The 24,300-nt window shown below is 45.5% G+C and overlaps 2 protein-coding genes across 2 annotated transcripts in view; one reads left to right on the top strand and one right to left on the bottom strand.

Moving 5' to 3' along the window:
- Window positions 1–7,345, bottom strand: part of fsd2 (fibronectin type III and SPRY domain containing 2) — a 22,356-nt gene extending 15,011 nt beyond the window's left edge. Inside the window, exons 1-4 of the mRNA XM_078427180.1 lie at window positions 7,286–7,345; window positions 2,798–3,624; window positions 2,231–2,326; window positions 167–400 (exon numbers count right to left, since the gene is read on the bottom strand). Of these exons, the coding sequence (XP_078283306.1) occupies window positions 167–400; window positions 2,231–2,326; window positions 2,798–3,574 (1,107 nt within the window). The 5' untranslated portion in view covers window positions 3,575–3,624; window positions 7,286–7,345. The remainder of the gene's footprint in view (window positions 1–166; window positions 401–2,230; window positions 2,327–2,797; window positions 3,625–7,285) is intronic.
- Window positions 6,539–24,300, top strand: whamm (WASP homolog associated with actin, golgi membranes and microtubules). The gene is made up of 10 exons (XM_078427182.1): window positions 6,539–7,145; window positions 9,233–9,406; window positions 10,017–10,167; window positions 11,047–11,216; window positions 11,296–11,458; window positions 17,245–17,432; window positions 18,563–18,649; window positions 18,733–18,828; window positions 18,986–19,328; window positions 19,501–24,300. The coding sequence occupies exons 1-10, from the start codon at window positions 6,555–6,557 to the stop codon at window positions 19,797–19,799; spliced, it is 2,262 nt and encodes a 753-aa protein (XP_078283308.1). The 5' UTR covers window positions 6,539–6,554; the 3' UTR covers window positions 19,800–24,300.

Genomic DNA, 24,300 nt, shown 5'->3' with positions numbered 1-24,300 from the left:
CTTTGAGATACAGGGGGAAAACAGCAGAATGAGAATGGAAAAAATGGGACTGCCAGAGGAAAATCCAAGATGAGTACTGGGAACGCAGGAATACCAGCGTGATGATCTATTAATATCTAATGAGGGTTAGAGAAACCTCAGACACAATTTTTGCTTGTGAGATCACCTTCAGGAAAGCTTGCTTGTCTTCAGTCGCGAAGAGCACGTCAGCGGCTTCCATCAGTTCCTTGTAGCCATCCATGCTGTGCCCACAGCTCATCAGCATATTGTACAACTTCTCCAGCTTCAGCTTCTTCTCCTCCTCTAGCCCCTGGCTCCTGTCCTCAAAACGCTGAACTAATAACTGCATCAAGTCGTCGTACTGCAGTTCCAGGTAGTGCTCCTGTTTACCAATGTTTTCCTGTTGTTCAAACACAATGTGGTGTTAAGAATAATGATGGAGATATCAGTGCATCATTGAACTTACAAAGCCTTTGATAAAATCAGTGAATGGCAAAAATGTTGGGCAGCCTCTCTGCATCCGTGCGAAGAAAATCAAAATGAACAATTTTGGTGTGAAACACTTCACCAGAATTGGGAAAGAGAGAAAATATGTTGGTTTTCAATAGTTTTCAGCAGCACAGAAGGTGGGAATAGGATGGGTAAAACAAAAGGAATATCTCTGATATTATGAAGACAAACAAGATATTGGGCAATTTGCTCTTCTGTCGATGTTATGTGTTATTTATTGCAGGACTCTGGGACTTGTCCAGCAATGTGGATTATATCTGGAAAAGGCAGAACCCTTTGCTGTTTCTATAGGACTTCTGTAAGGTATTAGACTGGGGAAGAAGATTGGGGGTAGGAAAGAACTGCAGATGCTGGTTTAAATCGAAAGTAGACACAAAATGCTGGGGTAACTCGACGGGACAGTCAGCATCTCTGGAGAGAAGGAATCGGTAACGTTTCAGGTCTGAAGAAGGGTCTCAACCCGAAACGTCACCCATTCCTTCTCTCCATAGATGCTGCTTGTCCCACTGAGTTACTCCAGCATTTTGTATCTAGCTAAGAAGACTGGGAGAGGCTGTTTGAAAGCAAGCACACACCTGTGTACTTGTGGGACATGTGGGAATTCTTTAAAGGACCAGCATATTCCTGTGAGGATGAAAGATGAGGATGTCAAGGTTTGGGAACCTTGGAATGACAAGAAATATTATACGGATACAGGGTATTGCAGATGAAGGTTTACAAAAAAAGACACAAAGTGCTGGAGTAACTCAGCGAGTCAGGCAGCATCTCTGGAGAACGTAGACAGGTTATACGTTCACACATTCAGCCAAAAAAAAACATATGTTTCGGAAGCTAGAATCGGGCCTTGAGGAATATAAAAGGAGCAAGAAATTGTGGTAGTTATGGACATTATCGAAGGATGTCAAAGAATACAGCAGGATATAGATCCGTTATAGATGTGGGTGATGACAGGTTCAACCCAGGTAAGTGCGTGGTGTTGCATTTTAGTATGTTAAATGTAAGGAGAAATACACAGTTAATAGCAGGATCCTTAACAGCATCCATGTACAGAGAGATCTTGGGGTCCAAGTCCATAGCTCCACAAAATTAACAACAGTTAGAGTGGTAAAGGTAGTGCGTGAGGGAAAAATAGAGTACTGAATATAGTGTTACAGCTATGGAGAAAGTGTAGAGAAAATAGTGCAAATGCCGTAACAAGGAAGATCGTGTGATCAGGAATTCATCCTTGGCACATGAGAGGTCTGTTCAAGAGTCTGAGAACCGAGGGAAAGAGCTGTTTATGAATCTTGTCATCTAAGGTTGCCAAACCTTGACATCCTCGTCTTTCATCCTCACAGGAATATGGTGGTCCTTTAAAGAATTCCCACATGTCAGGTGCGTACAAAATTTCAAACTTTTGTGACTTCTGCTTAATGGGGAAGGGGAGAAATGGCCAGGGTGCGAGTGGTCCTTGACTTGTTGGCAGCTCTCAAGGGAGAGCATGAAGTGTAGATGAGATTGATGGTGGGGAGGCTGGTTTAGAATGAGGTCAGAATCAGGAGGGGGAACTTATTACACAGTTTATCATCTCATTGGAAAGACGGGTACATCCTTCCTGCTATGTACAATAGTAAAATGGAAAATGTGGCAGATACGACAACTTAATATCAAGGTGAAGCTGTTGATGAAATGTTGAGCAAACTGTGAACAATGGAAGCAGGAAAAAAATCAAAGCTCTTACTTCAACGGTAACAAAGATTTCCTGCAGGTGGTTAGAAAATGTCTCCATCTGTATCAGTTGCTGCTCCAACTTCTTCAGATTGTTCTGACACTCGAGCTGGAAAAAAGCCACAAAACTCTGAAATAAATCAGGGTTTGAAATGTCAATTGTGAAATCAGTGGATCATACAGTGCTGAAGGAGCCCCATCAAGGCTAAGTAGCTCTTTATCTTGTTCTGATGGAAGGCCATCAAAGTGAACCATTAACTTTTTTTCTCTCTCCACCAGTGTTGCATAATCTGCAGAATATGTGCAGTCTTTTCTTCCTGTATTTCCTCAGCTTGTGTCTGGTTCTTGTGTCTAGTTCTTGTGTCTGGGATGGAATCCCATTCCTACTCAAAAGCGCTGTGGAAGCACAAAACATCACATGGACTGGACTGGTTTGAGTGGGCAGCTTCCCCCTACCCTTCTCTTCCCAGGGAAAGAGCTACAGCCAACAACCACTTGCCTTGCCAACAATATCCTCAGCCATTGCAGAGCTCTGAGGTCTCTGCTCTTCAGCATCGTGGGATTGGTTTGTCATACGTACCTTGGCAACTACTGCGGCCTCTGCTAATAGGATCACGCTGTGATGTTTATGGAATCCAAAAAGCTTCTCAAAAGCGGGAATTGGAATATCGCATGACTGACAATAAACATCGGGGGTTGTGTCCTGGGCAGTCTCCTGGTCATCTGGCTCCAATTCTGTCTCCTTGGAAGCGTTGTTTCTCGGGCTTCCGAGATCTCTGATGCTCTCTGCCACATCATCTCCAAACTTGGCTGCAGTACCCTCTGTCTCAGACTCTTCAAAAATGCTTCGCTCTGATATTGGGCTGAAGAGCCCTTCACTGCACTGACTTGCGCTTTCTGAGTAATCCACAATTTGCTGGAAGGGATCAAACTGCTTTTGCAATGGGAGGATGTTGGTAAATTCCATTAGGTTCTGACTAGTACCAGACTCTGCTTCTGGAAAAGGCAAACAGCCAGGGTCCTCTCTGTAGATGTCATGGCTCAGCAGATCCACAGGGAGTCCCTCTGCTACAAGCTGTTCCTCAATATGCAGGACACCTTGTGCTGTATCCTGCAGGGCTGCCACTTTGGATGTTGATTGTTTGTCTGCAAAAATCTCCAAGCATTCCCGAGGTTCATAGAGGTCCATATGATAGAACCGGAATCCTTCAGGTTCTGCCACCTCCGTGCCTCCTCCCTCCTCTGCCCCGTGGGAGGGTGAAGGTTCCTTGCCTGTGCCCTGCTCTTTGGGACTCTCTATCGCTGGTTCCAGACCATCGGGCTCATGTGGTGTTTCCTGGTTCTTCATCGTCTTCATGTGTGCAGGAAGAACCGATGGTTTCACACTGAATTCACTTGCCCTGTGATCTTATAGAGGGCAGAAATAAAACACAGCTAAGATCAGAACCAAATTCCTAACCTATCAGCTGTCACAGACTTCACTGTTCATACCTAATAAATTGTGCATCATTTATTGCAGGCATTTATTAAAAATACATCATATTGGTTCCCTGGTTGTGAAAATTGTCCATGCATAGAATAAATTGAGGAGCAAAGACACTGGAAAAATACTAATAATGCTGCAAAGTCCACCAAATTTACTGGAAGGGCAAGTGAAGCAAGGGGAGTGATCTCTGCCAAGCTACATCCCCAGCAGCAAGGTTGTCCTTACACACTGTTGGTTATTTTTGATGGGCTATGTCATTGCCCGAAACAGAAGACACTCTATTCTGAGCTCCATCATGGGGAACATTACAGGGTGGCGGGAAGAAAACATTCAAGGATGTGTTCAAACAATGATTTACAAAAGGCAACTGCATAGCAAAAATGTTCAGAAACTTCTGTTAAAGAATCTGCTTCTTAAATCACAAAAAGCAACTTTCTGGAAACAGAAATTGGTCTCCAAAGCTTAAAAATGGTATAGTATATACAACAAACATTAGGGGACATGTTTAGTTTCAGGCTGCAGCTGTTCTTGTCAAATGTCTGGGATGCTTTTCAGTGACTGAATTATAGAGAACCAGAGCAGCTCAGTATTTGTACCTAGGTAGACACAAAGGCTGGAGTAACTCAGCGGGTCAGGCAACATCTCAGGAGAGAAGGAATGGGTGACGTTTTGGGTCGAGACCCTTCTTCAGACTCGAAGAAGGATCTTGACCCGAAACGTCGCCCATTCCTTCTCTCTTGAAATGCTGCCTGACCTGCTGAGTTACTCCAGCCTTTTGTGTCTACCTTCGATTTAAACCAGCATCTGCAGTTATTTTCCTACAGTATTTGTACCTGTTCAGAGATCAGTATTCCTGATTATTCTTTAAACCACGCTCTTATAGGCACCTCGCTTTTCCAGTCCTCTCATGGCTCTGGCAATCTGCCTGCGGTATATTTAGCTACTTGGTGACACATGACCTTCAGCAAAGCCATTCAGAGAGCAGGCTGGGAATGCAAACAACATGTAGTCCAATTAAGGAATCAGCTCCAACGACGTTCATGCTGGTTAAAGAAGATAGTAATAGGAGCTGGCCAATCTGCCCCTCAGACCTGCCTGACCATTTAATAAAATCATGGATGACCCATCATTGCCCCAACACACTTTCTGCTCTCTTTGCATATCTCTTGCCTCCCTTGTGGTGTAAATATCTGTCAATCTCCACCATGAATGCGCCACCACCACAGCTCTGGGAAAGAGAATTTCAAAGATTCACAACCCTTTGAGAGAGGAAATTTTGATAGTGCTTCACAGGGGGAAACATTCTCACAGTATCCATCCCTCAGAATTTTACATGTTTTAATAAGATCACCAGTCATTCTTTTAAACTTGAAAGAGTAGTCTATATTTCAATCAAGTTATTTCATCAAGCAAATTATTTATCTCGATTGTAAATGAATGGTGTCCAATTACTGACACGAGTAGTTGGGAAAGTGTTAAAATTTACAATAAAGTGATAGCAAGGCACTTAGAAAATAATATGTGACTGAACAGAGTCAATATGCACTTACAAAGGGAAATCATGTTTGACTTATCTGATTCACTGAGACTGAGAGTAACGTAGCTGACCCAGGGTTACTTGGGTTAGCCTGCTGTGATCCAGAATTACCTGGACTAACTCGCTGTGCCCAGTGTTACCTGAGCTAACCCGGGGTACCTGGGCTGAGCAGCTGTGACCTGGGCTCATCTGCTGTGACCTTAGGTTGCCTCGGTTAATCTGCCTTGACCCGCTATGACCTGGGGTTACCTAGGCTGATCCGAGGTTACCTATGCTGACCTACTGTGGCCCTAGGTTACCTGGGCTGATCTGCTATGACCCGATGTGTATGAAGGAACTGTAGATGTTTGTTTAAATCAAAGATAGACACAAAATGTTGGAGTAACTCAGCGGAACACGGAGCATTTCTGGAGAGAAGGAATGGGTGACGTTTCGGGTCGAGACCCTTCTTCAGACTGATGTCAGGAGGAACATAAATAAGGAAGTGTATGGATAAGGATGTGCAAGGTGTGAAAATAGGACAAATGGAATGGAGAACAAAGAAAATGTATAATAGATCATTGTTAGTTGGGAGAAGATAACAACAAAGCAAACAGAGATAAAATGTAGTCGAAGACAGTAAGACTGGGCGGAGAACTGGAAAGGGGAGGGGATGGAGAGAGAGGGAAAGCAAGGGTTACTCGAAGTTAGAGAAGTCAATGTTCATACCACTGGGGTGTAAGCTGCCCAAGCGAAATGAGATGCGGTTCCTCCAATTTGCGCTGGGTCCCAAGGTGACTTGCTGTGCCCAGAGTTACCTGGGATGACCTGAGCTGACCCTGGGTTACCTGTACTAACTCGCTGTGACCCTGGGCTACCTGTGCTAACCTGCTGTGACCCTGGGTTACCTGTGCTAACCTGCTGTGACCCTGGGTTACCTGTGCTAACCTGCTTGACCCTGGGTTACCTGTGCTAACCCACTGTGACCCTGGGTTACCTGTGCTAACCTGCTGTGACCCTGGGTTACCTGTGCTAACCTGCTTGACCCTGGGTTACCTGTGCTAACCCACTGTGACCCTGGGTTACTTGTGCTAATGCGCTGTGTCACCGTGTTATCTGGGCTGGCCCGCTGTGACCCTGGGTTATCTGGGCTGGCCCGCTGTGACCCTGTGTTATCTGGGCTGGCCCGGTTGAGGGGACGGGTCAGACCGGGCCGCCCTCAGCCGTTGCCACCGGCGCCCGAGCTTTTCCGTGACGTCACGGAGCCTCGCGGCTGTGACGTCAGGGCGACGCGGATGTGACGTCACCGGGGACGCGGGCTGCGACGTCAGGGCTATGCGGCTGCCGGCCGGCCGAGCGGAGCGGAGCGGCCCGATGGACGTCGAGAGGATCGACAGCCTGGACGGCTGGGTCTCCGTGAAGAGCGGTCTGTTCGCGGAGCCAGAGCGCCCCCGCCTGCGCTTCCTGGCGGCCTGGAACGAGGTGGAGGGCAAGTTCGCCGTCACCTGTCACAACCGGCAACTGCAGGCGCGGGCCGCCGAGCCCGAGGCGCCGGCTCCAAGCAGCTGGGCCGCGCTCTACTCCCCGCAGGAGCTCTGCTGCATCCACCGGGTGCTGGCGGCCAGCTGCGCCGCCCTAGAGCACTGCTTCCCGGCGCTGCCCGAGCTTAGGCCCCGAGGCATGTGGGGCCTCTTGTTCCCGGGCAGCTCTCTGGCCGAGGGCTCCGAGCCCGGCCCCGACCTGGACTCCGTCTGCCGCCAGCTCGAACTCTACCTGGACGCCGCCATCGAGCTCTGCGGCCATCGCATCGCCCTGGATACTCTCTTCCCCGAGGGCGAGGACGAGGACTACTTCGAGAGTGTGAGCGAGCTCCGCGGCCGCAGCCTGGAGCAGCGGGTGGCCGGCGGGCGGGAGGCGCTCAGGAAGGTGCGTGAGGTGGCAACTTCGCGGTGGACGGGTTCAGGTCTTTCAGGTTCCCCTCTGATCTGTGTTTCTATTCCCTTGCAATCGCAGTTCAGGAACTGATTCTTAGAATGGAGGGGCCGAAGGTACAGGTGTATACTTACCGGTTACAAAGTGCACACCGATTGGGGGCAGTGGAGGAAGGGATGGAACTAGCGTGCTGTCAGATGGGAATTTGATCCACAAGAATGGCTGACATGCTCTGGCGAGAGCTATTTACAGTGTGTGGCGCAACTTCACCGTGCGTCAATCGAGATTTGCAAACCAGGGTTATTGACTATGTCTGTCGTTCATAATCCTGGTATTCGCCTGATCCTACCAAAATAAAGCAGATGTACATGTTTGGCTTTATTGTTTAATGTTCTACTTCAATAAGGTGTTATACGTCTGTAAATGGCTCCCACACAGTTGTGCAGTTGTTGATGCGATGTCAAGCTAAAAAGTTCCCCAAATTGCTGGGAAGGGCAATGAGCTGCGGAGAGAGTGGTCCCTGCAGAAAACTTGTTGGAGTAGGATGGTGTTGGAAAGAAGGGAATCCCATTGCAGTTGGTGGGAATGGCAAAGGATGATGTGCTGGGAGCAAAGTCTAGTAGGATAAAGGGACCTTGGGATCTCTATCTCAGTTCTATCTGGGGAGAGAGAGGGCGACACCACATGTGCAGAAAATCCGCTGAAGACGCCATCAACTGGCAGAGGGGAAGCCATGATTCCACTTTTCCAGAGTGGAGGTGGAGAAACTAAGAGAAAGGAATGGCACCTGTGTAAGAGACTGTGGGAGGAAGTGTGGACAAGGTAGTGGTGGTCTATAGGTCTATAGTAGATATTGTTGAATAGTTTGTCTCCTGAAATGGAAACTGATCCAGAAAATGAAAAGTGTCAAATGTTCCAGGGAATTTGAGGGCACAGTGGAAGTTGGTGGAAAAGTAGTAAAAATGCCAAGTTCTGCACGAACGCAGAAAGCTGCAGCAACGCAGCTATCAAAGTAGCAGAGATTGAGTTTGAGAGTGGTGCCAGAATAGGTTTGGAACAAAGGAGGAATCAAAAGCAAAAGTTGCTGAGGGTGAGAACAAGTTCTGCCAGGTGAGTGAGAGTTGGCGTCGGGGAACTGGTTGGGTCTTTGTTCCAGAATGAAACCGAGTTCTAAGGCCTTCCTAATAGGGGATGGAGGTGCTTGGGACGACATCCATGATGAAGATGAGGCAGTTGGGACCAAGGAATTGAAAATTGTCGAAATAGTGGAGGGCAGGAGAGGTGTAGGTGGGAAGGAACTGGACATAGGTGGGAAGGGACAGGACATTGGGGGACAGGATGGAGTCAAGTCATGAAGAGAGAGGTTTGGCAAGGCAAGAGCAGGCAGAAACAATGTGTCCACCAGGACAGACCTGTTTGTGGATGTTCTACTATGTTGATCAGAATTCAGTGTTGTACTGAAACAAACTTGGTGAGAGGCTCAGCTGTTTTTAGTGTGTGGGTCTTTAGTGCTGCAACAGGGATGTTGTCTGACCCTGTGGTTCTTTGCTGTGTCCAGTACTCTCAGCTTTGTCTTGATATCATTGGAGTAAATTGAATATGGTGGAATCTGTGATGATGAGGTTCTCTCGAGGTCCTTCACAGTTTAGTCAGCGACGGTGCTAATAAGCCATAGCTGAAGAAGAACATGGTTTCCCAGCTCTTTAATCTTTCATCTGAATACCGTCCGACATGGAGGAGCACTGATATATCAGCTGAGGGAGGATGATGGAGTGCTGTCAGGAGTTTCCTGACCCAAAGACTACTTCTAAACCACCGTCAGTGTGCACAGGATTTGTGAATGTCCGTAAAGTTTTCTGTGAGTACAACTATTGTCAGGCTGTTGCAATTCTGTGGACTCGTCCACCCAGCCTCTTAAGGGATACCCACATATGCTCTCTGGGCTGTGTGTATGTGTTATTTTTGTAATGTAATTATTGTGTGAAGGCTCTGGCCTTGGATTGTGTTAAGGAGCCATTTGTCAGCTGCTGATTTTGCTCAGATGACTTTCTCTTAACAGGGTAATATTTCTTGTTTTCCAGATCTTGAACCAACACATTGAAGCTAAGAATCTGGTAGCCCTTAAAAAGTTGTACCTGGAGGAAGATGAAGCATATCAGGAGCTGGTCATTGTCTCCACGCAATTCTACCAGTGTTTACTGCAGCCTTTCCGGGATATGCGAGAGTTTGCCTCGCTGTGTAAACAGGAGGCCTTGGTAATTCATGCAGTTACAGTTTATTTCATAGAGATGCTGCACATTAACCAATATTTTCAATTGGAAGCAACAGTCAGCCTTTAAGCAGTAGCTTTAGCAATAAAAGGGACATGGTTTGGGCTTGCAGTACAATCAAAGGCTAAAGATCTCTGCTGGCTCTAATCAGCTTGGGCAGCCAGTGCCTGCTCTTGAGAGTTTCTGAAGCTGCAGAGTCACTGGTGTTGGAGGAGAACTTGCATCACACTGGTACAGCGATTATGTGGGCCCTGATTTTGGACTATCTGATGCTGACTGCCCACAATGGATTTGGTTAAATTTCTTTCAGTTTTTGAAGGATATTAATAGTTTGTTAAATTAATTATTTTGAGTGTTTGTGCTCAGCTCTGGATGGGAACACATGTGAGACTAATGAAGTGTTCCTTCTGAGGGCCACAAGGGGGCAAGTTTATTATGTAATTTGTGCTGTGAGATGCATTCACCCTGAGTCAAACCAAAAGTACATTTTTGAGCGTTTTCATGCTTGGCCATAAAATATATAAACAGTCAGGAGATCAGTTGCCTTTATCCAATATGACTTTCTGATCTAACTTGACTACTTCCGATTTTGCAGAAATCATTGGAGTTTGACACTCTGGGTCCAAGGAGAATTCAGAGTCTGCAGAAAGAAGTGGAAGAGTGGTCCCGGCGCATGCAAGAAGCAGTCTGCTCAATCCAGGACATAACGGTGGATTATTTCAGGAAGACGGTGAAAGCGCTGGCAGGTAATTTAGATTGGAGCAAAGGTGAACCGACAGTTACAGTTGCCAGGGTTTTCATTACTAGAGCATAAAGAGGGTTGCATTTTAGAGAACCAGACCAAGCCACAGTGAGAGGGTGGAGTGAGCCTGTCTCAATCCCATTGTGCTGAGGTTGCAAGTGAAGAGGTCATTGCTCACAGAAATATGGGGCATGTGATGCACGCTGGAACAATAATTTGGAGATCCTGGTACCTATAAAGGAAGAGTTGGATTGTGCTTAATGCATCTGTGTTGTGATCTGAAACAGTCTGCCCATCTGTAGTTATTTAAAAATAGAAAAATGAGTGGGTTGTTTTGGATTCTGATAATCGAGTTATAGAAGCCCAGTAAAGAGAACTTAAATTGCAAGCTGAGTTAAGAAGCTCATTTAGGAATAATGGACTCTTGGACCATCTGCATTGTGATTTCCTTATTCTTGGGGTCTGGTGTAGGGGGTCTACTCACTTTGTGACCTATCTAAGCAAGGTATCTTAATTGTTCATAGAAAATAACAAAGTATAACACAGGAACATGTCCTTCACCACAATGTCGATGCTAAACATGATACAAGATTTAAAAAATCGCATCTCCCTACACATGATCCATATGTCTCCATGCCATGCATATCCATGTTCCTTTCTAAAAGCCTCTTAAATGGCACAATATTTTCCGCCTCCACCATCACACCTAGCAGCAAGTTCCAGAAACCCATCCCTCTCTGTATAAACATTACTTGCCTCACACATCTTCTTTAAGCTTTGTCCCTCTCACGTTTAAGCTATGCTCTGATCAAGTTGATTTGATCCAAGGAAACATAGATTTGTAAGTAGCTAATGTTTCTCATGATTTTTTAAAATTCTGCAGCTATGCAGAAACGAATGGAAGAAGATGGAACTCACTTTGGCAAAGCTGCCTGGGCCAGTGTAATACCCAGACAGGAGAACTTGAGGTTCATGTTTGCGAAGGAAACTTTACAGTACACCCGGGCAAAAGAGCTGTGCTTGAAGCGCAAGAAAACGCAGATTCAGTACAAGGTAACATACCTGCAGTCCTGCTTAAAAACTGCTCTCTGCAGCTTGCCAAATACTTCAGTAAAACTCTCTTTGAACTTAGATGAAGCATCTCGACACCAGGAAAGCAGTGGCGATGGTGGACGAGTTAGAAATGCAATATTATGAAACGCAGCTGGAGTTGTACAATATTCAGCTTGAAACGTTAAAATATGAGGAGCTGCTGGTTGTCGCTCAGCTGGACACCATTCGACGTGAAGCTAGGGGTAAGTGGCTGTTCATCATTCCCATTTGTACTGCAGTGAATTGAGTTGGTTTATTCCAGCCAGCTCATTCACCTGTTAAAATTTGTAGATATTCCTGAGGCAAGGGTTACCACTAGTATTGAGAGTTGGAAACAAAGAGCCAGTGGCTGATGTGGTGAAGAATGTTGTGCAGGCCAGAAGGGTATGCCTACTTAAGGTGCACCACTGTCCTTGGCAATCGCTTTACTCACAAATACTTGTGATACAGCAAGGCTTAAACATAACTCTGCCACTTGTTGTGTGCTCAGCAACATTCATTCAGTATTGCTTGATGGACAATCAAGTCAGAAAACCGGCAGTGTGCCTGGATCCAAAAGTAGTGTCAACTATAGAATTGGGCATGTGTTCATCTCATCTGTAGAGTGGTTAATGAGAGAGTGTCTGCCAATGCTATGGTGGCTGTGGTTATCACCAGAGGAAGAATGAGGCTTGTTACTTTGGGGCACTAACTCTGGTCAAACCCCTCATCAAATAGTATAACTTAGATTTGGATTCTTTTGAAAATTCACCATGACCCACCCCTCTCTTCACACATGGGTCGACAGCATAACCAGCTGCCCGATTTTTCTTTTGGGTTATGGTTCCAGGGTCGGGCAAATGAGGCATTGACGCATGGTTCCGTTCCCGTTAATGCTAGACCAATAAATCAGGATTTCTTCCTTAAGCAGACTGGCAGGATTATAGAACCATGGTTCACAAGGGATATTGAGGCAGGAAAGAAGGGTGGTCTGGAGGGCTGCTACTGAGACTGCTGGCTTGTGAGCAGTGATGTGCTGCAGGGATTGGTGCTGGGTCCTCGTGTTTGTCATGTAGATCAATTATATATAGTCTTTGAGTGCAGGTCGGGCAAAGCAGCAGCGAGAACGGCCGTTGGCTGGACTTGGTGAGTCACAGGTATAAAAAGGGTGCAAACGGCACTTTAGCAGCCTTTGAGTGCAGGTTGGGCAAAGCACATACCTTCAAGATCATCAGAGAAAGGAAGGTTAGGAGTGAGTGTGGGGATTGGCTGAACAATTAGATTGGAAGATTAGTAAATTGGACAATTAGTCAATTTAGCATCTGATATAAGCAAGGCTTGCTCAAGGGGTGCGGCCCTGTCGAGGGAAGTGCCCTGTGAGTAAAGTGCGGGTCTTTGGCTGCGAGTCTTCGGCGAGGAGGCTGAGGGAGGACGCCACACCAAACGCTGGAGAGGGAGAGATGAAAGAAGGAAATGCCAAGCAAGCTGATTCAGTGTGATGCTTGCAGGATGTGGGAGATCAAGGACACTGCTGGAGCCTCTGGCTGCTACAAGTGTGACAAGTGTATCCAGGTACAGCTCCTGAAGGACCGTGTTGGGGAACTGGAGAAGCAAGTGGATGACCTCAGGTTCGTCCGAGAAACGGAGTCGTTCCTCGACAAGTCCTACAGTGAGATTGTTACACCAAAGGTACTGGAAGAGAGAAGGTGGGTGACGGTGAGAAAAGGAAGGAAACTTGGAGTGCAAAGGTCCCCGGGCGTTGTGCCTCTTGAGAACAAGTTCACCCACTTGGAAGCTGTCGGGGAAGAAGACGTTACCACATTGAGCGGCAGACTGGCTTGCGAAGCAAAAAGTGCTGTTGAGCCAAAACCAAAGAGGCCGACGTCAGGCAACGCCGTGGTAGTAGGAGATTCCATTGTGAGAGGTACGGACAGGGGTTTCTGCGGCAACAGACGGGATTCGAGGGTGGTGTGCTGCCTCCCTGGTGCCAGGATCCAGGATGTCACGGACAGAGTGCAGGAAATCCTCAAGGGCGAAGGTGAACAGTGGTAGTGCATGTTGGCACAAACGATGTCGGAAAGAAGGAGATGAACATTCTGCAGCGTGACTTTAGAGAGCTCGGAAAAATGCTGAAAAGCAGGACTTCCAGGGTGGTTATCCGGTTTGCTTCCAGTTCCTCGTGCTGGCGAGAGCAGGAACAGGGAGATACACGACCTGAATGTGTGGCTGAGGAAATGGTGCAGGGGGCAGGGATTTAGATTCTTAGATCCTTGGGATCTGTTTTGGGGTAAGGGGGAATTGTACAAAAGGGACAGATTGCACCTTAACAGGTGGGGGACCAGCATTTTGGCGGGCAGGTTTGCCACTGCAACACGGGTGGTTTTAAACTAAATAAGGGGGGGGATGTCAAATGGGATAGTCAAGGGTGGAGTTAAAGGGAAAGAGAGTAAAGGAATAGTTAATGACCCCAGAATTAATGGGAAAGAAAGCTCACAAAGCAATAGGAGAGTATGGCCAAGTGTAATAGGGATCGATGTGAACGGTGAGATGAGTAAGGAATTAAAAGTACTGTATAAGAATGCGTGAAGTATAAGAAGTAAAGTAGATGAGCTTGAGGCTCAGTTAGAGGTTGGTAGATATGATATTGTGGGGATTACAGAGACGTGGCTGCAGGAGGATTGGGCCTGGGAACTTAATATTCAGGGTTATACATCCTATAGAAAGGACAGGCAGGTGGGCAGAGGCGGTGGGGTAGCTCTGCTGGTGAGGGATGAAATTCAGTCCCTTGCGAGGGAAGACATAGGGACTGACGTGGTAGAGTCACTGTGGATTGAGTTGAGGAATTGTAAAGGCAAGAAGACACTAATTGGTGTTATCTACAGACCCCCAAATAGTAGCCCGGATGTAGGGTGTAAGATGCAGCAGGAGTTAAAACTGGCATGTAAGAAAGGTAATGCCACTGTGGTGATGGGCGATTTCAATATGCAGGTAGACTGGGAAAATCAGGTTGGATCTGGACCCCAAGAAAGAGAGTTTGTAAAGTGCCTCCGAGATGGATTCTTAGAGCAGCTTGTAATGGAGCCTACCAGAGAAAAGGCAATTCTGGATTTAGTGTTGTCCAATGAACCAGATTTGATAAGAGAACTCGAGGTAAAGGAACCGCTTGGAGGTAGTGATCATAATATGATTAGTTTTAATCTGCAATTTGAGAAGGAGAAGGTTAAATCGGAAGTGTCAGTGTTGCAGTTGAACAAAGGGGACTATGAAGGCATGAGAGAGGAGCTGGCCAAGGTAGACTGGAAAGGGATCCTAGCAGGATTGATGGTGGAACAGCAATGGCAGGAATTTCTGAGCATAATCCGGAAGACGCAGGATCATTTCATTCCAAAAAGGAAGAAAGATTCTAAGGGGAGTAGGAGGCAACCGTGGTTGACAAGGGAAGTAAGGGATGGAATAAAACTAAAAGAAAATATGTATAACACAGCAAAGAGTAGCCAGAAGCCAGAGGATTGGGAAACTTTCATAGGATAACAGAAGGTAACAAAACGGGCAATACGGGCTGAAAAGATGAAGTACGAGGGGAAGCTGGCCAAGAATATAAAAGAAGGACAGTAAAAGCTTCTTTAGATATGTTAAGAGAAAAAGAGTAGCAAAGTCAAATGTGGGTCCCTTGAAGGCAGACACGGGTGAAATTATTATGGGTAATAAGGAAATGGCAGAAGAGTTGAACAGGTACTTTGGATCTGTCTTCACTAAGGAAGACACAAACAATCACCCAGATGTACTGGAGGACAGAGGATCTAGGGGGGGTAGAGGAACTGAAAGAAATTTTCATTAGGCGAGAAATAGTATTGGGTAGACTAATGGGACTGAAGGATGATAAAAACCCCTGGGCCTGATGGTCTGTATCCCAGGGTCCTCAGGGAGGTGGCTCTAGAAATAGTGGACACATTGGTGATCATTTTCCAATGTTCAATAGATTCAGGAGCAGTTCCTGTGGATTGGAGGATAGCTAATGTTATCCTACTTTTCAAGAAAGGAGCGAGAGAGAAAACGGGGAATTACAGACCAGTTAGCCTGACTTTGGTGGTGGGAAAGATGCTGGAGTCAATTATTAAAAGGTAATAATGGTGCATTTGGATAGCAGTAAATTAGTAGAATTAGAAGCAACACTAGCAAGTTTGCGGATGACACAAAGCTGGGTGGCAGTGTAAACTGTGAAGAGGATGTTAGGAGGTTGCAGGGTGACCTGGACAGGTTGAGTGAGTGGGCAGATGCGTGGCAGATGCAGTATAATATAGATAAATGTGAGGATATCCACTTTGGCGGCAGAAACAAGGAGGTAGATTATTATCTCAATGGAGTTAGGTTAGGTAAGGGGGAGGTGCAGCGAGACCTGTGTGTCCTTGTACACCAGTCACTGAAAGTTGGCGTGCAGGTACAGCAGGCAGTGAAGAAAGCTAATGGAATGTTGGCCTTCATAACAAGAGGATTTCAGTATAGGAGTAAAGAGGTTCTGCAGTTGTATAGGGCCCTGGTAAGACCACATCTGGAGTATTGTGTACAGTTCTGGTCTCCTAATTTGAGGAAGGACATCCTTGTAATTGAGGCAGTGCAGCGTAGGTTCACGAGATTGATCCCTGAGATGGCGGAACTGACATATGAGGAAAGATTGAAAGACTAGGCTTGTATTCACTGGAATTTAGAAGGATGAGAGGGGATCTTATAGAAACATATAAAATTATAAAAGGACTGGACAAGCTAGATGCAGGAAAAATGTTCCCAATGTTGGGCGAGTCCAGAACCAGGGGCCACAGTCTTAGAATAAAGGGGAGGCCGTTTAAAACTGAGGTGAGAAAAAACTTTTTCACCCAGAGAGTTGTGAATTTGTGGAATTCTCTGCCACAGAGGGCAGTGGAAGCCAAATCACTGGATAGATTTAAGAGAGAGTTAGATAGAGCTCTAGGGGCTAGTAGAATCAAGGGCTATGGGGAGAAGGCAGTCACGAGGTATTGATTGGGGACGATCAGCCATGATCACAATGAATGGCGGTGCTGGCTCGAAGGGCCGAATGGCCTCCTGCACATATTTTCTATGTTTCTACAATGTTGTGATGTTGCAAATGGAATTTAACTCTAAGTGATAGGTGTTGCACTTTAAGTTAAACCAGAGTACGACTTGTTCAGTAAGTGGTAGAGCCCTGGATAGTGTTGCATTACAGAGAGAGCTGGGGTTACAGATCCATAGTTCCCTGCAAGTGGCAACACGGATAGACAGGGTGGTGAGAAAGGCATTTGGCATTGGTCAGGGCACTGAGTATCAGAGTTGGGACATCTTGTTGCGACCATACAAGATATTGGTGAGACCACATTTTGAATATTATGTGCGATTCTGGTCACCCAGATATAAAAAGCATGTCATTAAGCAGAAAAGGTTGCAGGAAGATTTGCAAGAATGTTACTGGGACTGGAAGGCTTGAGTTATTAGCAGAGGCTTGATAGCCTGGGAATTTCCCCTGGAGCATCAGAGGTTGAGGGGTAACCTTATTGAGGTTTATAAAATCATAAGGGACAAAGATAAAGTGGATGGGAAGTCTAAAGCTGGAGGGCATTGGTTTAAAGTGAGAGGGGAACGATTTAAATGGAACACATGGAACGTGGAACGAGTTGCCAGAGGAAGCTGTAGAAGTGAATACAATTGTGATATTTAAAAGACAACTGCACACATATATATGTAGAGGAAAGATTAGAGCGATATATGCCAAAAACAAACAGTTGGGAATAGCTCGGATAGACATCTTGGTCAGCATGGAGGGTTGCGCTGAAGGGACTATTTCCAAGCTTTATAACTCAACAATAGCAGGTCAGATGACACAGCATGTGGTTACTTCCTAAAGGAGGGAGAAACACAAGAATAGTTTCTTCCAAAATAGTAAGAAGCTAAATTACATTTGACTGGAATATTCCCTTATATTTTTGCCACCTAATGAGGGCTTTATTTGTAACTCTAGAGAAAGAGGAAGAAGTGGTTTACTATGATGCCTGTGAAGACCCTGAGCAGCTTCAGGCCAATGAAGGGATGGGCCTGGTACATGACAGTCGCTCAGTAGACATTAAGATGTTGTTGCACAAAGTTCACCAACTGGAGAATAAACGAGGTGCCATTTGCTCACGGCGATCGTACCTGAGGAATAAGAGGGTAATTGCTGAAACCTCCATTGCTCTGCAGGGTGGCGATTGCTTTCCCCTCTTGCATTTTGATTTGAAGGACCTCAATGCAACTATTTTGTCATGTAAATCGGGTAACATTAATATGAATACACCCACTGAACAAACCTTGTGAAAATATTTTTTGCATGCAATTGTTTTAAGCTTTACTCGGTGAGCTGCTTGTGATCAGTTCTCTCTTCAAGTAAGCCAAAGAGATTCAAGGATTTCCTCTTTGTTTTCTTGGTGTTAGGAATTTTTTGCTCCAATTGCTTTCCCAACAGCTGGAGCAGAACATCATCTTCACTGTTGAGATGGTGTTGATGGGGTGGTAAAATTATGTCTCTCTTGCATGGAACAGTGTTGTGGTGGCACATGAACTTGGCCTGTTGGTGATGGTGGCATGCGGGCAGGTTATTAAGCAAAGCAGTACCAAGTATCTTATTCTTTGCCTCCACATTTGCAGTTGACTTCCAGAGAAGGATTCACAGTGATGGTTTCATGGATAAGTGCCAAAGAAACTGGGTGTAAACTGGCTCGATGTCAGCTATCTAAAAATTAGTCTCTGAGATGTTTTGTTGGATTTATTTTGACAACTAGGTGTAAATAGCTGAATCTGTACAATTCCTGTACACCCTCGTTGTCAAGGCGTAGAGGACCGGTGGAACCTGCTGAGGTCTGTGTATTAGACAGACACAAAAAGCTGGAATTACTCAGTGGGTCAGGCAGCATCTTTGGAGAAAATGGATAGGTGACATTTTGGGTGGGGACCCTTCTTCAGACTGAGATCTATGCATACTTGGATCAACATCCTTTATATCTCGCTGGGTCACCATTCAGCTGCTAAGGTATAGGTGTGGGGATGGTTGCATTAAGCAGTTTTAACGTAGCTCGTGTTCAAAATTAAGTAGCATTCTGGAATAGGTTACAAAGGCTTACACAACACGGCTCAACCTATGAGCAGTATTGTGGGGATATTCTCATATACCTGCTTCACATACAATTCCTGCTGAACCAGTTAATTTGGGCTGTCTTCGCCAGAGGATCCCTGATGGGGGGGGGGGGGTAATCATTGTCTGTCATTTCCAACCATAGCACCTAACTGCATCTTCTTTTTACCAGGATGAGTGTAAGGAAACACAAAGAGCAAAGCAGCAGCAGTTGCAACAAGAGGAAGCTAATTTCCAACAACACCATAGCATTCAGCTGGTAAGTGATTACAAGTTGCAACTTGATTGGTGTCTACCAGTAAATTGTTTGTTAACACACTGTATGAAATTATGTTTACACAGAAACATGACCAGAATAAAGAAGAAAACATAAGGAGAAGGGAGTGGGTAAACACGGAGAGGCAAAAGACTTTGCAAAGGCTGCGTAGTTTTAAAGAGGTAGAGATCGATTACAGCCCAACTTCTAGCCCCCACGATACTAGCACCACAACTGTTCCGTTACAGCTTGTCCTGAATTTTTGTGTGTGCATTTGGATTAATTATTTAGTGACAAAGTCTATATGCATATTTTTAACAAGCAAGTCTTTTATTCCAGAAATCCTCGGGACAGATTGCATTTAAACCTCGTTGTCAAACTTCCAGAGTGCAGAACCAAGACACAACAGCACCGCACTCTGCCAGCAAAAAGCAACCCGGAGCCTCCAGGTCTTCCAGCAATGTTCCAGTGCAAATCTTCCTCCCGTCAGGTGCTGCAATATCTCCAGGAGAAGTGGACACAAGAGCAATCTCTTCAGTGACGCTTCCACCACCCCCACCACCACCACCTCCTCTTCCTCCGGTTCTCCTGAGCAACAAGGGCACATTAGAAGGCATGAAGGAACAGCCACTCATCTTCACCAATGAAAATTCAGCAAAGAAATCCCTGAAGGAAAATATAGGTAAGAATCCCAACTCTTCATCTTTCGCCATACCAGATATAAAAGTTTTATGGTCCTTAACAATAGATGTTTTTAAAGTCCATCCTTTAGGTTGCATATCCTTGTAACCTTTGAACAATTCACTGGTGTAATAAGATTGTGACTGACCATTCCTCAACCCTTCCCCCTCCAGGATCCATGGACGATGTGCTGGCTTCACTAAAGCGTGGCGAAGTGTTGCTTAAGAAGGTTGATCAGACTAAGGTGCTGTCTGCGGAGAAGCCTGTGGGTTTGCGAGAAAATATGTTAGCTGAGATTCGCCGAGGTGTCCAATTGCGAAAGGTCCAAGAAGGCCCTGCCCAACCCTTGAACAATGACCCAACTACTGAGTTAGAGCGCAGCATCAAAGCAGCCATCAAACGGATAAAGATGGTGTCTCCGGAATCTGAAGATGAAGATGAAGATTCACAGGCTGAGGAATGGGCCAGCTGACCTAGGCTGTTTCCTGGTACTTGCTGCAAATAACCCCATCTGCAACTTTGGATCTGGCCCTTCTGAAATGGCTGATCGGATAATGCAGTTGTAGCAAAATAGAAATGGAAGTTTAGCAGATGACGCAACCAGCCAGTTTTTATGCTGAAGGATCCAATTGGTGAGCTGTTCTACCACAGAACCTCACAACATTCACAGTGTCACGCGAACGTTGGAATATAACCACCCAAAAATACCCATGGTGCTTAATCGCAGTCAACTGGCAGTGCAGACAATTCTGGCATAAAGAAAAATCAATATTCTGTCATTTGAATTGTGCCTTCACATTATCAGATCTCGCCCTACTGCACACTAGCACAACATACACACTTGTGATGTGTGGACACTTTGTGTACATGTGCCTCTTAAAACATGTTTTAATCTTTTGTACAGACTCTTCCTTCAGGCTATTTTCCTTGCTCCCCATTCAATTCCTGCTGAGCTGCCTTGGTTTTGATTTGAAGCCTGATTATCCCTATTGTACTTATGAGAATATTTTTAAAAAACAAGACTGTGCCAACAGAGTTCATTTTACAGTTCCTTTCATGTATTTTGATTTCAGGTCCAGTGATTGAGGACAGGGTAGGGAAGTGCAGGTGAAGGTAGATGTCCACAATGGTATTAAATGGTGATGCAGGCTGGTGGCACCGTATGGATGCCTCCTGCATTTGATGTTGCGTGGCAGTAGAAATATTGGAGAAGGAATGTCACTTCAAACATGGGAGGCAGGATGAGGAAAGAACAAAGGCTTCTATTTTCCATCTTTGAAGCCCGAGCCAGTACATTTTTTTGGGGAAAACGTATGTAGTTGTGATGTGTGAAATGCAGCTGCCAAGATGTTTATGATACGGCCCTGCTAATGGCAATCTGTTAATGCCCCAATCAACCACATTCTGCGAGTGGCACCAGGGCAACTCTCCAGCTATTGGAATAGTGATAAAGGGCGATTTAAATGCAGCTGAGCTAAGATGAGGATTGGGTTTGATGTTGGTGAGGGATCACATCCACCAGCACAGCACTCCACTCCCTTCGTGCTGCATGCGGTGACTCAGATGCAGCATCTGAGTCACTTTTCCAAGGCACTGGGATGTGATTATAGTGAGATTTATAACACAAGATTGAGCATTTTATATTTGTATTAGGGCATTAGGCCAGTGCAAGTTAGTGAGGAGAAATGGCGAAACCAGGAGTCAGAACAGCAGTGGTTCTGCTGGTGGTTAACTTGATGGAAACAGTCTGCTCACTGCACTCCTGTTGCTTCTGCTGCCCACTGTGAGCTGGGGTTCTACAGAATGCTTGCATGTCTGGAAAAAGAATAATTGATTGAAAACTGGAAAGGGGCTGTTTGGATTTAATACAGCAAAAGATGCTTGAGTGATGAACTGTTGACGTTGGTCTTGCAGTTGGAGCAGTCCCCCTCTGGGTTTGATGTGGACCGGGACACCAGTGTGCTCCTGGGGTTTAATAGGAACCGTCCCAAGCAGAGGCAACCTTTTCAGTGCTGCTGTTTAACGTTTCCTTTTCAGTCTCTTGTTGGATATCGGCTGTGTATCTGATTGTGATGCCCTCCACAGTTGAATATTGTTTGGACATGATAAAGGTGGTTAGCAGGTGGAACTGAAAAGCCATTTAAGAAGATTCATCTGATTGAGAACTGCACAACAGCTGAAGGAGAATTGACTAATATTGCATTGTGCTTTTCACTCTTTGCTGCAGAATTATCCCTCCCAGAATGTTAATGTGAACAAATTGCTGATCCTGTTAACTAAATGGAGACACAAGAGACTGAGGACGCTGAAATCGTGAGCAAAAAAAAAAACTGCTGAGGAACTTAGCAGGCCAGTCAACAAGGTGGAGGGAAATGTTCAGATGACCTTTTCAGTCGGGACTCGTTTTCAGACTGATGGAGTATAGGGCAGAAATCTGGTGTAGAGAGGCAAGGGGTAGGGATGGTCAAGAGATGGGCCTGCTGGATACTCTGGTTGTTCACCGTTTTAATAAGTCTGTCCTCGACCTCCACCATTCCAGACTGAAGCCACACATCAACTGGAGGAACAACACCTCGTATTCCATTTGGTAGCCTGCAATCCAATGGCAGGAACGTTGAATTCTCCAATTTCAGGTAGCTCTCCGCCCATTCATATACCCAGTTTCTCCCCACTCTCGTTCATGCTTCACACTATCCAACCACCCCCCCCCCCCCCATTGGCGCTATCACTGAATTCCTTTCCCCACCCCCGCATTCATCCCTCCTACTCCATATTCTTCCCCTATTTTACTCCCCCCACCCCTTCCTGTTCCCTTCAACACACTCTTCCCTCCCCCTGGTTCTGTCTTCCTCCACATCCTTTCTTATCAGACTCCACATTTGCACATTTTTGATTTCCCTCACCACCAGCCAATGTTTCCACACCTCAAAAAAATATTTCCTTAAATAGAATCCCAAATTTCCAGGAATTTGATGGTATTTCCTGAAATTTTCAAAAATGCTTCCTGCATGCTATTTGTTGTTGTTTTTCTTTCACGGGCACACATTAACAACACAAAGAAGAACAAGGCAAAACAGATCTATGTAACTCCACCCCGTATATGCCTGCATCTGTTACTCACTTGTACAGTGTTATGCAAGGCATTATGCACTGTGCACATATATGATGTAGCCTAGCCTGCATGGTATGCATATTGTGTTCAGTGCAGTGTGTGCCTGGAATACAGTGTCACAAAGAACTCAACATAACAAGGGCCATTGACTATGTTCACTTCAGTCTCTTTACTGGTCTTTAGTTCAGACACTTTATGCAACATGCAGCTACTGTACAGTACATGTACAGGGATATTAACTTTGGATTGTATGAAAGATGAACTGAAAAAAATAATACATTTCATAACTTACCAATTTACTTGCAGAACTCAGCCATGAATTTCTTGCAAAGTTCAGCTGTCTCTGCATTAGCCTGCACCCTGGCATGTAGTTTGAGCATGCCCTTGTAAGGATCCAACTGTGCAGCTTGCTGTTGTCCTTTCTTCTGGAATGTTAGTTTTGTTAACAGCAGTCCAAGTTTTATTTTAGATTTGTCCTGTGGTCATTCTTTATCAGTTTGAGTTGGCTGAAAACCCTTTCAACAGCAGCATTTGAGAAAGGAAATGACAGCAACACACTGATTATTTTGCTCAAATTTGGGTGCACTTGGTTTCCACGGGCATCTTTCTGTGTGAATACTTCGCTCCAATACTCCTGTACTGACAAACTGCCATTCAAAGTGGGGTGCATGGAGTGTGTCCTCCATTCAGTGTCAACATCTTGAACAGATGCAACTTCCTCCAGGTATGGCAGTTTTTGCTACCATGGTGCCAAGGATGGTCCAGTCAGATTGTAAACTACTGCTGGGACTTGACATCTCAGGAAATCCGGTTCCTGAAGACTGCTGGATCTGTTTCACACATTCCACGAGAAACTGCTTGCAGTGATTCTGGAATAATGTAATCTCTGGGTGGTTTGCCCCAACATTGTCACTAATATTTTGAATTGTGCTTGAGGCCTTCACCCCAATGTACACTTTACATAGTGGTATGTGATGTTCTTCATCATTCACATTGAGTTTTAAGGGGACACACATTCTGACATGTGACGGCTCCATAAAATCTGATGAAAGACCCACCAACAACTGTGAAACTTTGTGTTTGAGAACATGCAGAAGAGGAACCTCACTCTGGAAGAGTTTATTGAATGAAGTGAGTCTGCCAAGGTTATATGACATAAAATCAAGGTATGTCAATGTGAACATTTTGGTCAGGCTCTTCAGGATTAAGTCATTTGTATGTGTAGGACCTTCAATTGCAACTCCTTGGAAGTAGAGTTTTAGAGCTTCATACTGTTCTAGCAATCGATCTACGCACATTTTCATTGAAAGCCACCTGGTTTGTCCTGCCCTGGGGATATTATGATTGCCTATGTCAAAGAAATCCTGGAATTATAGACAATAGACAATAGGTGCAGGAGGAGGCCATTCGGCCCTTCGAGCCTGCACCGCCATTCAATGTGATATGGCTGATCATTCTCAATCAGTACCCCGTTCCTGCCTTCTCCCCATACCCCCTGACTCCGCTATCCTTAAGAGCTCTATCTAGCTCTCTTGAATTCTCTGAAAGCATCACACGTCTGTGAGGACATGCAGAAATGTTCCTGCACAAGTCCTCCAGTGACTTTGGTAGCTTCAACAAAGCATGAGACGCACAGATGAATTAAATGACAAGAGCATTTGATTGGCATGATCCAGGGGTGATGCTTATGAAGCAGCTGAGAAACTGTGTGCAGTTTTGGTCTCCAGATTTGAGGAAGGATGTTCTTGCTATGGAGGGCGTGCAGCGTAGGTTCACTAGGTTAATTCCCGGAATGGCGGGACTGTCGTATGTTGAAAGGCTGGAGCGATTGGGCTTGTATACACTGGAATTTAGAAGGATG

This window comes from Rhinoraja longicauda, chromosome 33 (genome assembly GCF_053455715.1).
Source record: "Rhinoraja longicauda isolate Sanriku21f chromosome 33, sRhiLon1.1, whole genome shotgun sequence".
NCBI classification, from domain to species: Eukaryota; Metazoa; Chordata; class Chondrichthyes; order Rajiformes; family Arhynchobatidae; genus Rhinoraja; species Rhinoraja longicauda.
This window is presented reverse-complemented; position numbering and strand designations above follow the sequence as displayed.